This window comes from Mus caroli, unplaced genomic scaffold (genome assembly GCF_978045245.1).
Source record: "Mus caroli unplaced genomic scaffold, Mus_caroli_1 scaffold_13, whole genome shotgun sequence".
Taxonomy (NCBI): domain Eukaryota; kingdom Metazoa; phylum Chordata; class Mammalia; order Rodentia; family Muridae; genus Mus; species Mus caroli.
Window position 1 is genome coordinate 23,242,345 of NW_028227268.1, and position 17,116 is coordinate 23,259,460.

General features: G+C 47.9%; 1 protein-coding gene across 1 annotated transcript; it reads right to left on the minus strand.

Annotated features, from left to right (window-relative positions):
- Window positions 1–3,029: 3,029 nt before the first annotated feature.
- On the minus strand, window positions 3,030–16,202 carry Cdc6 (cell division cycle 6). The gene is made up of 12 exons (XM_085829204.1): window positions 16,039–16,202; window positions 15,249–15,442; window positions 13,586–13,870; window positions 13,280–13,479; window positions 12,488–12,663; window positions 11,782–11,888; window positions 10,001–10,140; window positions 8,626–8,726; window positions 7,164–7,228; window positions 4,772–4,974; window positions 3,415–3,555; window positions 3,030–3,119 (listed from the first exon to the last, which is right to left on the minus strand). Exons 2-12 carry the CDS (start codon window positions 15,427–15,429, stop codon window positions 3,030–3,032), a joined length of 1,689 nt encoding a protein of 562 aa, XP_085685330.1. The 5' UTR covers window positions 15,430–15,442; window positions 16,039–16,202.
- Window positions 16,203–17,116: the final 914 nt, after the last annotated feature.

Sequence of the window (17,116 nt, forward strand, 5' to 3'; positions counted from 1 at the left end):
TATCAGGCAAGCCCGAGAACTCCTTTATTAAATTGTCCAGGTTGGCCTTGAACTTATCCTGTGTAACCGGGACTGCAGGCCTGTACCACCAGGTCTAGTTTGTTGTGTATCTTGAGAAAGTCCGTACAGGCAGGGAGGACTGGGAATGTGGTTCAGTGGTGATGTTCCTGTGCTGGGGTGGGGGTGGGGCAAGGAGCAATGGGAAGGGAGGGAAGGAAAAGGGCTCTGCCAAGTTTTCTGATTTTTGGGTAGCGAGGCTGGACCTCACACACTCTTGGAATTAGCTAGCCACAGGCAAGTCTTCATTGAGCCAGAAATGGCAGAGGCATCTTGGGGTTGAAATTCATACCAATTTTATTGAGTCTATGTTCTTTCCATAGCGATACCCGACACTATGGAAACTTAATCTGGTTCTTAAAATAACAACAACAACAATAATAATAACAATAATAATGACAAACCAGGATATACACACCCCAGTGTCTTCAAAAGGAGAAAATGTAGGTCACCATCTTTGCCACTACGCCATGTGGCCTAAGATCCTGGCAAAAGCTAGTAACCACAGGCCCATCCCTTTCCACTTAAACTCCCACCACCTTCCCATAGCTTCCAGCTTCGGTGAGAAAAACCAGCAAGGAAAGGACTCTCTCTTCCTTTCCGCCTCGGCGTCTGAATTACACTTAAGACTTTGCTGACAAACATCCATCAGCCTCTGCTCCCACAAGGGCAGTGGAAGCCAAGCAGGGACTCTAAGTCTGCTTCACGCATCATTGACAGAACCAACCCTGTTCCAATTGCTGAAGCCTTAAGAGCAGCAATGACCTAGAAATCGACAGTGTGTGTGGTGTGTGTGCCGAAGGAAACTTAACAAAACAGTCCACAAAAAGCCCTATTTCCAATTGGGGAGAAGACGTAGAGAAGGGAAGGAACTTGGCCCCTTTGAATCTGTAAATGCAATCTTGGCTAGAAGCCAGGGAGGATACAGCCCAGTCCCACTGAGAGTCAAACCATGTTCCTGACTCAAGCCCTGCAGTTAAGAGGAAGGCGCCAAGCCTCAACTACATTGGAGGCGGGAGGCCGCTCCTTTTTGGGCAGGATCCTACTATGGACACAGAACAGACAGCAGCTGCCCACAGTGTGGAAACAAACTGTAAAGCAGTCACGTCTCTTAAGGCTGCAGCATCCAATAAAATGTAATTTAAATCAAGCCTCACATCTGTTCTCAATCCCATTCGGTCTCTGCTTCCCATCAGTCTTCGGACAATCTTTACAATTATGCTCGTTAACCCTTACAGTTCCAGACTCTCTCCAAACTCCTTGGGAAGAGTATGGTCTTGTGCACGGCCCCAGAGGGAATGTGTATTCTAGGAGTGAGTCCTTGACATCCAAACTCCTCTCTACAGTCTTCTGCAGTGGGCAGTGTGTATTTCAGAGGGCATGGAGCCCTCCTATCCCATCCCATCCCACCCCACCTGCTGTGGTTCAGATCACTTTACAAGGATACAGTGTACAGGCTGAATCAAACAGTGGCCAACAGATCTCCTGTACCCATATCAAATTCCCAAGCTCCGGGCTGGATCAGGCAACGGGGCAGCAGCCGGCCTGGAGAGAAGCGAAGACTCAGACCGTTCATCCCAGGCATGCTTTGCTCCCAAGCACTTAGCCAGGTACGAATGGAACAGCAACCCCCCAAACAAGTCGGACTCAGGTACCTTCCTGCCCCTCCCTCAAAACCACCCTTGCCCGGGCCACACTCTCAAAGCGGTGTTGTAATGGTGCCCTCTGGTGTCCCTGTCACAAACTGCCACTTAACGCCACAGGAAGATGAACTTATCTAGGGAGCCTAGAAAGAGGGGCTCAGATGAGAATTCATCCAGAATTGCGTCCTATTGAAACCATGGCTCTACCTGAGGGAAGCTAACCCTGAGGCAAAGTGTGAGAAAGTATTTCCACTGGTTAGTTATTTTTAATTTGTTGTTGTTGTTGTTTCTGGAGTCTCTGTAGACCAGGCTGTCCTGGAACACGTCTGAAACACAGAGACCCGCCTGCCTCTATCTATCACCTGCGGGCTGGGATTTAAGGGTGTGTACCACCAAGGCCTGATGAGAAGGTATTTTCTTATTAACCTCTGAAAACCTAAGCTACCATGGAGTGTGGCTGCTCAAAAAGACGAACACAAACTCATAAAATGGCTTGAAGGGTAGGCGCTTGCTGCCAGCCAAGTTTGATGGCGCGAGTTCAGTCCCAGCGGTCCACACCTTAGAAGGCAAACAGTGACTCCTGCTGCTTGACTCTGATATGAACACCCATGTGCCCGAAAACCCAGAGACAACAAATGCAGCCCAGACAAATGAAACTTGAAAATAAATATATTCACAATCTGTAGTTATTCTCCTCATCACCCCCATCCTGGTGGGGAGCAAGGGAGACTCTTCATCAGTCCTTAAAAAGTCCAGTGCAGCAGCAACACCTGTCACACGAATGAGGCATCCTCTGAACATAATATAATGCCCTTCCCACGTAGGCTTGTAAATTTTCCTGGATCATTCCATTTCATCCTTCGAAACTTCAAAGTTCTTTACAAAATATATCCTTTGTAGACAGAGGTAATACATATACACACTCTTCAACACAAGTCTGTATATACTCATAGGTACTGTGTTTAGGAATGTGAAAGGGGAAAAGTAAAAGGGCCACTGGTTTTATTTTTTACAGAGTCTCATGTAGTCCTGGCCAGCTCAAGCTCACTATGTAGCAAAGGATGGCCCTTGACTCTATTTCCCAAGTGCTGGGATCACAGGCATAAAAGTCACCACACCCAGCTACTCAGTCATTTTTATGGGTAAAACCAATAAGAGCCAAAGATATTAGCCAGCGCTAACACTCATGAATCCATACACTAAAATTTACTGGTGCGGAGTAAAAAGGGCCGTAACTGTTTCCAAACGACCTTACTAAAATGAAGATTCCGGGGGCTGCCAAATGCCAGCGGGAGGGACACCTGCAAGCGCCGTGAGTAAGAGAGCCATTCAGGGCAGACCAGCAGCGAGGATGTTCCCAGTGAAAGCTTTGCCTTTTAGGACATGCTCTATTTCCTTTTCTTCAATCTTCAGAGACACCTGGAAAGAGAAGGGGTCTTTCTGTGATGACGAACATCGGCGCTCACGCATGCACGCGCTCTCAGGCGCACATGTTGTTACACCCCCCTATCCTATTCCATTCTCCTCAGACAGGTTAACTGCTGCCAGCCTCAATGGCCCGAATCACATCACTCCGTCCTCACATCCTAAGCCCTAGCTGGCAGAAAAGCAAACTGTTCACTAGTCACTTCTAATCTTTACTTTGGCAGAGGACACGCTCGCCAAGACAGGACAATTAAAAGCAGGGACACACACAAAAAGCCAATACTTGTACCTTGGTGAGGCGGCTCTCCTTATTTTTCTTTAATCCCACAAGGCCCCTGGACTCCAGGAGCCCTGAAAGGGACAAACACTCAGACTGGTCTACGGCCGTCACCTGCTGTTTGCGACAGATGCTACTGTAGGCTTCATATAACTGGGAGGAAATGAGGGAGAACAAGCGTCACCTACAAGCCACATCTCATAACCTTCCTTACAGATTGAAAAACAAAAAGGAGCCCAGAAACTGTGTCTTGTTATCTGAATATCCCCCCTCCCACTTTTACCGAACCCTAGAATAGGCAACAGACCTTCCATACCCCCAATACTTTATGTGATTCTTCTTATTTAAAAAAAAAAAAAAAAAAAAAAAGCCAGGCGTGGTGGCACACGCCTTTAATCCCAGCACTCGGGAGGCAGAAGCAGGCGGATTTGAGTTCAAGGCTAGCCTGGTCTACAAAGTAAGTTCCAGGACAGCCAGGGCTATACAGAGAAACCCTGTCTCGGGAAAAAAAATTATTTATTATATGTGAGTACACTGTAGCTGTCTTCAGACACACCAGAAGAGGGCGTCAGATCTCATTACGGGTGGTTGTAAGCCACCATGTGGTTGCTGGGATTTGAACTCAGGACCTTCAGAAGAGCAGTCAGTGCTCTTAACTGCTGAGCCAGATTTATTTTATTTTTCTGCTGCCATGTATTTATGTATGTGTACCATGTTCATGCCTAGATGCCCACGGAGAACAGAAGGGTTGTTGGATCCCCTGGAACTGAAGGTACAGATCCAGATGGTTGTGAGCTACCATGTGGGTGTTGGGGATGGAACCTGGGTCTTCTGCACGAGCTACTGACTGCCCAGCCATCTTACTCTAAGGTAGAACTTAGGAAGGGGGCTTTAAGGAAGTTTGGGGAAGGACCATAGATGCAAAGACAAAGGCGGGTTCTACACAGCCCTGGCTGGCAACCACCCTGGCTCTGCCTCCTAGCTACCAGGATTACAAGTATGGTACCGCTCTATCTGGTTAATGGTTAACTCCGTTTTTAAATGTTGGGGTAGGGGGCTAAGGGTGGTGAGACCGGATCTTTCTGTATAGCCCTGGCTATCCTGGAACTCACTAGGATTAGACTGGCCCAGAGTTCACAGAGATCCACCTGCCTCTGCCTCCCAGAGTTTTGTTATTAAAGGCGTGAGCCACCACCGCCTGGACTTAACTCATGTCTCACGACAGTGTAGCCTTGGTTGGCCTAGAATTCCCTACATAGACCAAGCTCTGGGTCAAATGTGCCAAAGCTCCACAAGCCCCTGCCTCCTACTCGTTTGGAAAGTAGCTTTGGCAGAGCCTCTGCCCCACCTGCTGAGACCCAAAGCTTACCTTCCCCAGGGTGACCTCTTTGATTTTCAGCCGCCTGGTCAAGAGCAGCAGAGAGCAAACCAGGATCTTCTGCTGGAGAGGAAGGGAATCCTGTGTGTTTTCTTGGCTCAAAGTCACCCTGTTCCCATCAACTTCCGAAATGACTTGGGATATGTGAGCAAGACCAACGCGCTTGGGAACTGGCGACTCGCTGGGTGATTTACCTGCAAAGTAAGCAAGCTTTGTCCAGTTCAGTTCCTTTCCTTCCCTTTGTGTAGCTGTCCTCAAAATCTGTCCTCTGCTGCCTGCTTCTGCCTCCTGAGTGCTAGCACCACCACCATCTGGCACTTTACTCGATTTCAAAGACAATCGCCTGTGTATGTGTGGAAACACATGATGCAGGTTTTAGCTAACGGAAACCCCTAGGCCCACGTAGCGGCACAGCAGAGGTTCTGTTTCTGGGGCGGAAGGTGAGGGAAAAGGCAGTTCCAGAAAGCAGGCTTGCCTTTTCTCTAGGAACTAAGGACCCAGTCATCTTGTCCTTTAGGATGTAGTTTCGTGTTGAGAAGATAACGAATCTACCCTCCTGAATAAGCAAGAACCCAGACAGATGCCAGCAAGCCTGGCTAACGGCCTCAGAGGTTGGCCGGGGAGTGAAGCCGGGTGCCATAGCACTTGCCTTGCGCAAGGCCCCTCGGTTAATCTTCACAGCCTAAGACTCTGAAGCAAAGACGACTGCCTGATCGTTACGAAAGGAAAAGGAACAGTTGGAAAAATTATCTAATATTTTAATTAGATATGAGTCAGATGGGCGGATAAGCGTGGCCAGGAAAAGTCAGTCCCACCTCAGGCCCCGCCCCCAGGTGGCTTTCCCAAATGACCTCTGAGGTTCAGTCAGTGTCCAAACTATTTGGCAAGACACTTGAGAAGATGCCATGGGCTAGCCTAGCATGTAGTAGTACCTACCCTCCCCAGAGCCGGAAGCCGAGCACAGCGGTGAACACAGAGGCCAGTGGCCCCACTGTTTGGAGAAGTACTGCTGTGAGAGGCAGGGTTTGCTCTCTAACAACCCATGCCTGCAGTTACTTCCTGAGGCCATCTGCACTTGCCCCACACCAATCTGCTTCGATTGCTTTACCACAAGCAGGAAGCTGCAGAAGGCTAATAGAGAAACCAGAGCTTCCAGACCGAGGAACACAAGTCCCACGATGAAGGGAACTTGGAAGTCTCTTCTTACTCCCCACACAATGGCAAAGCCCCCTCTAAAGCAATCCCAGCACGACACCTATCCCATTTTCCTGTTGCATGGTTTAAGAGTTACCTGCGCTGGCCCTGAACTTGTAGTGACCATGCTGAGTGCTGGGATCACAGGTATGGCCCACCATCCTGGACGTCTCGCCAACTTTTTGTTGCCTATCTATCTTCAGTGCTGGGGAACCTTTATTTCTGTGCATTAGAACATTCCTTGTATTTAGTTGAAGTCACCGTCTGTATAGCTTACTATACAGCAAGGCCACTGAAACCAGCCCTATACACGTATCAGAAGTCAAAAGAGGGGATCAGGTTACTCCTGTAATCTAGACCTGGGAGCTCTTTCAGCAGCGTGTGCCAGTGCTGATCCCAGGGCCGCTGACAAGCCTGTGTGTTGTTGCTAAGGGACGGGAGCCTGTAAGGACGGGATAACCTAAGGAGCCAGAGAGCAGTCTCAGTCTACAGATCAGGCTGCACTGCCCACTCACTGTCCCAGCACTAATGCCGGTTACTTTTTGAAACCCTTTAAACTGTTTCTTGTAGTAAATTCGGATGAAAAAGAGGAAGTTTCTATCCTGAACTCCCAACTAGAAGGAAGGAACAAGTCAGATCAGCTCCCCTTGTCTCTATAAAGATTAACACTGGACACGGAACACTGGTAAGTATACAGGTCACAGACAGGTGACATCTGCCAGTGAAGCAAAGGGAGAGCAGCGTTGTCTGTTGACAGCCACGGGGTCTTTGTGCTCTGCCTTGCAGACTGCCCCGAGACGAACTCCTGATCTGATGCTTGCTCATAGCATCTTTTTTCCTTTCTCCCTTCTACGTACTAGGCATTACCTTCTCCTACAGATGGACCTAAAGTGCACCCAACACGCCCAGAGAGAAGGGAGCTCAACCTTGCAACCTCCTTTTCGTTCCCAGAGTCTTGGAAGAAACCTTACTCCTCGAGCCCCTGCATTTATGAACACCCCTGGGGACACACAGACTGACACTGACAGGCAAGACTGAAATGACCTACATCTAGCACACCCTGCTCCCTCTTGTACCTGCTGTGTGAAGGGAGATTTAACTGTGTCTGCCTATCTTTCCCTCTCCTCATCAAGTCAATTTTCAAGGTCTCCGTTTAGAAAGGCCGACAGGAAGAGGGTAAGCTACTCACCTTCGGAGAGTGGTTTGAGGACTGTCTGACTCTTGACATCCGACTCCACAATTTCAATAGCTCGCCTAGAAAAAAAAAATTTTTTTTTTCTAAAATTAATTTAGTATGGCCCAAACCAAATACCACACCAAGCCACCATACCCCAAAGCAGGAACATTACTAAAAATACATTAAAGAAAAAAAAATTGAGTTTGGGCTGGAGAGATGGCTCAGTGGTTAAGAGCACTGACTGCTCTTCCAAAGGTCCAGAGTTCAATTCCCAGTAACCGCATGGTGGCTCACACCCATCTGTAATGGGATCCAATGCCCTCCTCTGGTGTGTCTGGAAACAGCTACAGTGTACTCATATAAATAAAAAGAAAAAAAAATTAAGGTCCCTTACAAATTTGGTGCCACAAAAGGCAAGCTCTCAACCACCTGTAACTCCAGTTCCAGGGGATTTGATGCCCTCTTCTGGCCGTCACAAGTACCGCACAAACATAACATACAGACACAGTCACACACAGTATACATACACACAGCTAAAACAAAACAAAACAACAGTAAATAAATCTTAAGAGGTGGGTTGGAGAGATGGCTCAGTGGTTAAGAGCACTGACTGCTCTTCCGAAGGTCCTGAGTTCAAATGCGCCGGTAGACGGGCTAGGCAGTGTGGAGGCTGGACAGCATTCCCACACAGCAGACCTCAAAGAGGAGTTCTCAGATATAGGACACATGTTGGCTAATCTTGCTGGCCTGCATGGCCATTACTCATAGCTGTCGGAGTTTGCTGACTAGGGCGAACTTTCTGTCTAGATCATGCCATCTAGCAACAGGGAGAGCTTCCTCTCCCACTGTTCTTTCTAAAGTGCTTTGCCCACAGGAGGCCATGGGCAGACCTGGATCTTCTGTAAGGCAATAGGGGGAAGTGGGACCAGCGGGCCAGCACAGCAAGGATCATTTTAATGGACCCAGTGCCCCTACTGGGAGGAAAAACTTTCATCAGTCAGCACAGAGGCTTTCCCCAGCAGGAGGGGCTGGGGGACAGAAGAGAGAAAGAGGTCTAGGGTAGGACTTGCGGGACCACCAACTGGAAGGAGGAAGGGGTGCCCACAAAACCAAAGGAAAAAGAAAGTCTGAAGGCAAAGATGGTTCAGGTCCATAAATAAACCTGCTTGAGACCAGCGAATGGAAAAGCAAACTGGAGTCTTTTTTTAATACAAATGTAATTAACCAATCTATAATCACCACGGGGAGTGCCGGCAACATCTCATTTATTTCTCCCTCCGTAGGTAATGGACTGATAATGTCTCAGACATTAACACGGTGGAGACCCAGCGCTCCCCACTGAGAAACAAGTCCTCTTTTCTGAGCATGGAAAGAGGCAGTGTGGAGCTTCTTAAGTCACATTCGTCTGAGCGACACCAGGTCACCGACAATGTTTCCTCTTTTAATAAAAACAGGCAACAGTGCTGTAACTCACCTGCAAACATCCAGTGCTTTACGGATGTCTCCTGAAACAGCAGACACTTTGCGGGCACAGAACTGGATCGCAGCACTGTCCAGAACCTGGTCTTTTGACACCTTCAGACAAGACCCAGAAGACATTTGAGTCAGGCTTAGTCAACACTGGCCCGAAATCCTAACTACCAGGAGACTACAGCAGGAGGATCTAAAGTCAAGTTAACACAGTGAGACTGACTCAAATATATAGTAAATAGAAATGCAAAATAAACAGAGCTCAGCATACAACACTTACTATTAGCCTGAGTACTGGTAATAAATAGAATAAAAAGTTTTGCTGGGCAGTGGTGGCGCACGCTTTTAATCCCAGCACTTGGAGGCAGAGGCAGGCGGATGTCTGAGTTCGAGGCCAGCCTGGTCTACAGAGTGAGTTCCAGGACAGCCAGGGCTATACAGAGAAACCCTGTCTCGAAAAACAAACCAACAAAAAAAAGTTTCTCTTAGCAAATTAGATTCTAATCACATATAAGTATTTTCATGGACTATGTCATTTTGGGAGTGGGAATGTAAGCTCACAGCTCCAAGTTTAAGGCTCAGTATTGCAAAGGTCTAAATCTCTTTTTTTTTTTTTTAAAGATTTATTTATTTATTATATGTAAGTACACTGTAGCTTCAGACACTCCAGAAGAGGGTGCCAGATCTCATTACGGATGGTTGTGAGCCACTATGTGGTTGCTGGGATTTGAACTCAGGACCTTTGGAAGAGCAGTCGGCGCTCTTAACCGCTGAGCCATCTCACCAGCCCGCAAAGGTCTAAATCTAACTGGCCTCCTTTTTAGTTCTAGGGGACACATTGCACGTATTTAAGCATTCTCTGGCCTCCAACTCAGTCATCTGCCTGTTTCTGTTTCTCAAGTAGACACAACCAGGCGCAGCTCATAGGCCCTACTTTTCAAAATTTATCACATTTGTTTATTTCTGTTTGGAGTGGGAGTGGGGCAGAACATGTGGGCTGCAGCTGTGGAGGTCAGAGGACAACTCCCAGGCTCCTCCCACCATGTGGGCCTCCGGGGCTGAACTCAGGTCATCAGAGCTGGGGACCGACTGACCGGTGTCTTTACCTTCGGAGCCACACTGGCCCGGGCCCCACTTTTAAAAAGCCATTAAGGAAGCTTTTGAATCCTCTAATTCCCACTCTTATTTCCCCAGCGAAGCAGCCAATACATGCTACCACGTGCAGAAATTCACATAAAATGTTCCCACTCATTATGGTCCACAGGAGCTGGCCACACCATTAATAAAGCAATCCCACGGAAATATTTTAAACCTATGGTTAGTTCTCCATCACGGGGATTATCCCTGCCACAGATTTTGGCACAGCAGCCGGCACTCACCTGATTAAGTCTATCCTGCAAGATGGCAGCTATCTGATTCCTGGTATAAGGTGGGAAGTTCAATAACTGCGGCTTACAGTTTTCGCGAGCTTCAAGTCTAGGCAGGATTCTGTCCGTGAGATCTAGGGTATTAGCAATCCCTGAGAAGATAGATAAATAACAATGACCACCAGCAATAAAACCATCCGAAAAGGAAATTAAGCCCCCTAAGATTCCCAGGCTTAACCCAGCATTTCAACTGTTGCTTCCACTTGCCCCATACCCCATGCTGCAAGCTGAGATGGACCTACTAGGTAAGATGGAGTGCTTAGACGGGTATTGTGAAACACGCTCATAGTCCCAGCACTGGGGAGACTGACACAGGAGGCTCACAGGTGTGAGGCTACCCTGGACAAGGGACCTTGTCTCCAGGAAGAAGGGGGTAAGAAAAGAGATTTCTGTTGAATTCCAGGCTAGCCAGGGCTGCAGTGAGACCCTGCCTCAAAAATAAATCTACTGAGCCAGGCGTGGTGGTGACCCTCCCACCCCTGCCCTCCGGACCCTGTTTCATCACAGCTCTCTGGATGCAGGTGGATCTGAGTTCAAGGCCAGCCTGGTCTACGGAGCTAGTTCTAGGATAGCCAGGGCAATGCAGAGAAACCCTGACTTGAAAACCAAGACAGACCAAAAAAGCAAACCTATTGTTTCAAAATGAGGCATTCGGTTCTTTTCTTCCCAGTACATACATGACAAGCACTGAAGCCATGGCTTCGTGCCCACTAAGCTCATGCTCTATCAGCAACTCACACCCCTCACTGCCTATGTTACTTTGCATGATTATGTGCGGTGTATGTAAACACTCATGTGTATATGCACTTCTGGGTGAGTGGAGGTGAGGCCCAAGTTGGTGTGAGACATTCTCCTTTAGGGTTCTGCACCTTAGTTTTTGAGACAGGATCTCTCATGATTATGCAGCAGCAAGCACCTTGCCCAATGAGCCATCTCTCCAACAGCAACCCCTATTTTTTAGTAGTCGTAGAAGCAGTAATACTACACTAATACTAATACTTTTGCTTGCTATGACACCCCAAATCATGATCTTCCTGCTTCTTCCTCCAAAACAGCTGTGACCATAGGAATACACTGTGGCGTCTGGCCTCTTTGCCATTTTTATTCCGACGTAACAAAAAAATCAATGTCATGTTATGTTAACTTACTACCATAGTAATTTTCTTTTTCTTTTTTGTTTTTGAGACAGGGTTTTTCTGTGTCGCCCTGGCTGTCCTGAAACTCACTTTGTAGATCAGGCTGGCCTGGAACTCAGAAATCCACCTGCCTCTGCCTCTCAAGTGCTGGGATTAAAGGCGTGTTCCACCACCGCCCGGCAGTAATTTTCTTATTTTGCTAAGACAGAGAGCTGGCTTACGATCCTCCATGGGTACCAGGGATGCAAGCAGTGCAGAGCTGCATGCAAGCAAAACACCCATGCACATAAATGAACAAACAACAGAGGTCACTAATGTGCACAGGGAAAGCTCACAGCTTTACAATGGACTAAGCACTAGCTATGAAGGCACTGGCTATGAGGAGCAGGCTTCAGACCTCAGAAGGCAGAGCTGAGATGCCCAGGACAAGCTGGCCAGTGAGTTCCAGGTCCAGCAAAAGACTCTGCCTTAGTAAATAAAAAATGAAGACCTGTGATGTCAACCTCTGGTCTCCACACATGTGTGTGCACCAACATACTTCACACGCACAGCTTCTAAACACCTAACAAAGCTTCACACTGGTAACTGAGCACTAACCAATGAGCACCAAGCGGGAGTTGCTTAGCCACGGCCACTCAAACAGTGTGTATAATACATCCTGCCCTTTGCTGTCCAGCTGATCCATCTCGTCCAACACCAACACGCTATGTAAAAAGAGAAGGAATTAGTACCAGTAGTCACATTCTCAACCTTCCCAGATTGGATCTGATCTACCCCTTGGGTTGCTTGCCTTAGGTTGGTAGAGCGACAGCCCCCATCACTAACATCATCCGATTGTTTTCAAGGAACTAGCTTAAAAAACAGTTACATTTTAAACTAGGCCTGGCAGTGATGATGCATAATGGAGGCCCATCTCTGTGAGTTTAAGACCAGCCTGGTCTACACTAGTTCCAGGACATCCAAGAATGCGCAAAAAAAGCGCCCCATTTCAAAAAAACAAAACAAAAGCATCCCAAACGAAACAATAAAACCCCCAATACAACAACAAAACAGTTAAAATTTAAAGTCAATAATCAGAAAGTTCAGGGGCTGTGGGTGTGACTCAGTGGTAGAGCACTTATCTAACACACACAGAGCCCCGGATTTGAGTCCTAGCACCACCACTAAATAAATTAGAAACTGTATTATCTTTTTCTTCAAGCACATGTACCCATGTCGCAGAGCAAAGTTCTTTCCCTCGGTGACCCCTTACAGACTCTCACCCAGCATCACGCAGCAGACAGACAGACAGACAGACACTCACATCATGGGGCCTTTCTCCGCCGTCAAGTGCTTTTCCAGTTTTCTCATCAAGTCCTTCCCAGCTGGTCTGCACAGCTCCTCCCGACCAATCTCCTGAGCAATAGCTGGGAACACAGCCTGGGCACTCCTCAGGGACATGCAATTCAGCAGGATAGATTTAAAGCCTTTTACTTCCTTCTAGGTTAAAACAAACAAACAAACACTGGAGTTATGTCATCTTCAGACAATGATTTCCTCAAACCTGACCGGATCTCAGAGCAAACAGGACACAAGAGTGACGGTCTACTTTCTTTGGAAAGATTTATACCCTGAAATAACAAAATTACTTACTTCTAGGAAGCAGTCAATTTCCCAACCATCTATTCTTCCTGAACCCTTAAGAGTCAATTGTTAGCCAGGTGTGGTGGCACACGCCTTTGATCCCAGCACTAGGGAGGCAGAGGCAGGCGGATTTCTGAGTTCGAGGCCAGCCTGGTCTACAGAGTGAGTTCCAGGACAGCCAAGGCTACACAGAGAAACCCTGTCTCTAAAAACCAAAAAAAAAAAAAAAGTCAATTGTTGGGGCTGGAGAGATAGCTCAATGGTGGCTGCTCTTCCAAAGGACTCTGGTTCAATTCCCAGCACCTACATTGCAGGGCACAACTGTCTAGAACTCTAGTTCCAGGGGGATCCAACATCCTCACACAAACATACATACAAGCAGAACACCAGTGTGCACTTACCAGCGCGCACACACACACAAATTGATATATTATCTCAGCAAAAGTATCCATAATTCAGATGCTTGGTGTACCTTGAAGTCTTGCAGAATCCGGCTTAAACAGGCAGTTTTTCCAGTTCCAGGAGCGCCAGAAAGGTAGAGACTGCCAGCTCTCTTCCCACAGATGTGCTCCTTCAGAAAATTCCTGATGACACCCATCTCCTGCTCTCTGGCAGGCAGCCGATCCGGGACAGCTGTATTCAGGACAAGCTTTGCTTGCTGATAGCAAGTGCCTGTGTCGGACAAAAGAACAATTAAAGACAAAGCCGAAGGTGACTGGGTTTCATTCAGACCCACCAGCACGGTCCCTGATGGCTACTCTACCACGCAAGGACTCACCTTCTTGCTTGAACAGTCTTATACACACAGACTCCTTCTCCGGTGGACATTTCTGCTCAGGATCTGTTTCTCTCTCTGGACTTCTCTGAGCGGAGGAGGAACGTATCTGGTGTTGGCGAACTCTGTCTTGTTCTTTTTTGGGGGAAGCCTTGACTGTCGGCTCATCATCGAATACTAATCTGCACCCCTTTGACGTATGGGAGCGAGGGGGTCCGTTTTCTTTCTTGCCCAGCTTTGGTGGAGAACAGGGAGATAACCGGGGAGTGTTGCACAGGTTGTCATCGCCTGAAACGTGAAGCGGACATGCTCAGTCAGAGCGATGCTGTCAGCCACCTAAAACACTGTTCTTCACAGCGGAAGGCAGGAAAAAGAACCACAAAGACTCACACACACACACACACACACACACACACACACACACACACACACCCCGATCAGAAAGGTGAATCTCTTTTTTTGAGACAGGATTTCTCCTCATTGCCCTGGCTGTCCTGGTAACCCAGGCGGCCCCTGAACCCACAAAATATCTGCTTGCCTCTGCCTCCTGAGTGCTAGGATTAAAGGTGTGCACCACCATCACCGGCAAGAGGTGAATGTCTACCTGAGTCAGAACCACAAAAGAAAACTTCTCACCAAGGAGCAAAGGTGGCCACCAGATGGCAGCCCTGAATCGTATCACTTGGTAGCAGCCTAATGAGTTCTAGTGGTGTGAAACTGTAAGATTCTCATCAGCCTTGGTGCTCCTGACATCTCAGGATAAGTAGGTTCCCTCTATAGGAAGCTGTTTGTGTGCACTGCTGGATGCCCAGCATCTTGGTTAGCTTTTACTCACGGTTCCCATACCATCCCCTCAAGGGGAACAATCTTCAGATATGGCCAAATCACCCCCCACTCACAACAGATGCTCTCTGTACACATCTACCCATAACACCAGTACAAAAGCTCTTAGACTGGGCACGTAGAGCCGGTGGTACAGCACTTCCTAGCACATATAAGGTCTTGGGTTCAACCCCTAACATCTAGCAGCTGCAACATTACCACACACAGTATGTGTGGTAGTGCGGGAAGGACCTCAAGTCTGAGGCAATCCTGGGCTACAAAAGCGAGTTCCAGGCCAGCCTGAGTTAGAGATCATTTCTCCAAAAACATCAAACACATCTAAAACCGAAAATGATTGTCAAGTACTATTTGATAACAAAAATAAAAAAATATTAAGAAGCTCATCAAATTTTTCTTTTTTCTTTCTCAAGGCAGGGGTTCTCTGTGTTAACCCTGGCTGTCCTGAAACTCACTCTGTGGACCAGGTTGGCCCCAAACTCAAGAGACCCACCTGCCTCTGCCTTCTGAGTGCTGGGATTAAAAGCAAGCTCACCACCTCCCGGGTTATTTGTTTCTTCTTAATTTCACAAGTACGCAGGCGAATTCCGTAACACTATGACTTCAAGGGAAATGTAAAGGACAGAACTAAGTAAATGAAGATCAAGCCTAGGTTCCTTAGCAAATGATCTCTAGGGTACGGCTCAACTGTGAAATTCCGTACACACTTGGCAGTCATTATGAAGGCAAATACAGCTCTGGCTTTAAGAGTCAGGCACCTCAGCATCAAGGCAGGAAAGGCTGAGAGCTCAGTCACGAAGTCGCACTCACAAAGCGGAGGGCTTACCCAAACGTTTTCGGGGACTGAGAGGCAGAAGTTTTACGTCCGCACACGGAGTGGTGGGTACAGGCTGGACGTTTTTAAGTTTCACTTCACAGTCCCCGGAGTTGGTTTTCTTCCGGGTATTAGATAGCTTCTTTTTCGGAAAACCGATGGTAGCTTGTGTCTGGGATCTGGTTTGAGGCATGATGGCCACACAACTGGATACAAAGGAGAATCAGGAGAGCAAAGAGAAAAACACACAGAGCAATATAAATAATTATACTGGGGACCAGCACTCCATAAATCACGTTAACATAGCATTTTTAACATTTAGTTCTGCTTCCCATGCAAATCTATGTAATAAAGGGTAACGTCTGTCTGCCTAGTACGTGTAACATTCCGTTATACACATATTACACACTACAGTCTTACCATACGTCAAATGTAGAAACTATTAGCCCTCTCTAAAAGAGATAGTCACAGAAACACACGGCTATCACCCTGGGCATCCTGGGACCAGAACCCAAGTTCTTACACTTGAGCGATGCCAGAAGTCTGTCTCCATTTATTTCTATAATACTTTAGTTTCTTCCCTGCAGACATGCAAGACGTCTTTAGTTCCAGACCGTCACTTTTAGGCTCTCCCAAGTCCAGGGCAAGGGCAGCTGCGTCCTCTGCTCAGAACTAGCCAGCACTCCACCAAGCTCCCGACTCCACCCTACACCGTTTCCTCCCAGCAGCTCTCTTCTTCCCAGCACGGCGTGCTCGAACCGCTTCCAGAGCTCACAACCCCCTCCCTGACCCAGCCTCAGACCTCAGGCGATTTCTCGCTCTCCACCGGCCTTGCTCGGACCAGCTTCACCTCTCTGGACACCAGACCTCGCGGAGCTTGGCACTCTTCAGGGCCGTGTCGCTCAGTGCACACTCCTCGTGTCTCGATCACCACCGTAAGGACTCTCCCGCCACAAGATCTACAGCAGCTGCAAAGTCAACTCGCGCCAAAGCCGCTCTACTTCAGCCTTCTCGTCTCCCGCCAAAGTCCAGCCAGGCTTCTGATTAGTTGTCACTCATCACCACGCCTTCGCCGGTGACGGCCGGCAGCCAATAGGACAGCCCCAGGTCTCAGCGCCCACCACGAAGTCACACCCACTCGCCCGGGAGGGCGTTAACTTTTGAGACCTCGGAGGAAAGGCGCGCGCTTACGAGCGCTTCACGCCGTAAAGCCTGGCGGGAAGTGTAGTTTTTTTGTTTGTTTGTTTTTTGCCTCCACGCACATCTACTTCCGTATTTTTATTTCTACTGAGGTATCTTCGTCCTCCACCCGCCTCCCCATCGTTGCCTAACGCCTTCATTCTACTGGGCTACCTTTGCTCATCTTCTCTGCCAAACGTCCCTATTTTCATTATTCTGGTGGGCTAGATTTTAAGAGGGCTACTACACAAGGCCTACTTTTTGGGGGGCAGTCCTGTATGGCATGAAGCAAATGAATGTATAAGGTCACAAAGTTCTCTGTGGGGAGGAGCTGATGACTCGAACCAGGGTATTTTGGGGGGCAAGTTCTAGACCTATATAAGCAAACTGACATCATCTCACTATTTGTTGACTTGCGCTTGCAAGGTGAGAAACAAGTACACCACCAAACGTATAATTTCAAGGTCATACATTCCAAGTGCCGCCTTAACATCCATCTAGCTACACATCATAGGGAGTAAAATTATGTCCCTTTAATTTGAAAATCTCTTACGGCCAAGCACTAGGGTCTGGGACCCAGGGAAGAGAGTAATTGGCAAGGCAAGCTGAGCATTTAATGAAAAATGTAACTAGAGCAGCCATTTGCAGGCAGGTCAGGCTCCAAGGTTACTAAACCACCTTGGGTTCTTCTAAAGACCAGA

Excerpts from the sequence above, each read along its gene's own strand:
- Cdc6 (XM_085829204.1), bottom strand. The coding sequence starts at position 15,429 with ATGCCTCAAACCAGATCCCAGACACAAGCTACCATCGGTTTTCCGAAA. Across the intron at positions 13,480-13,585 it reads AAGACTGTTCAAGCAAGAAG|GCACTTGCTATCAGCAAGCA; the intron begins GTGAGTCCTTGC and ends TGTCCGACACAG. Across the intron at positions 3,120-3,414 it reads AGGAGAGCCGCCTCACCAAG|GTGTCTCTGAAGATTGAAGA; the intron begins GTACAAGTATTG and ends TTCTCTTTCCAG.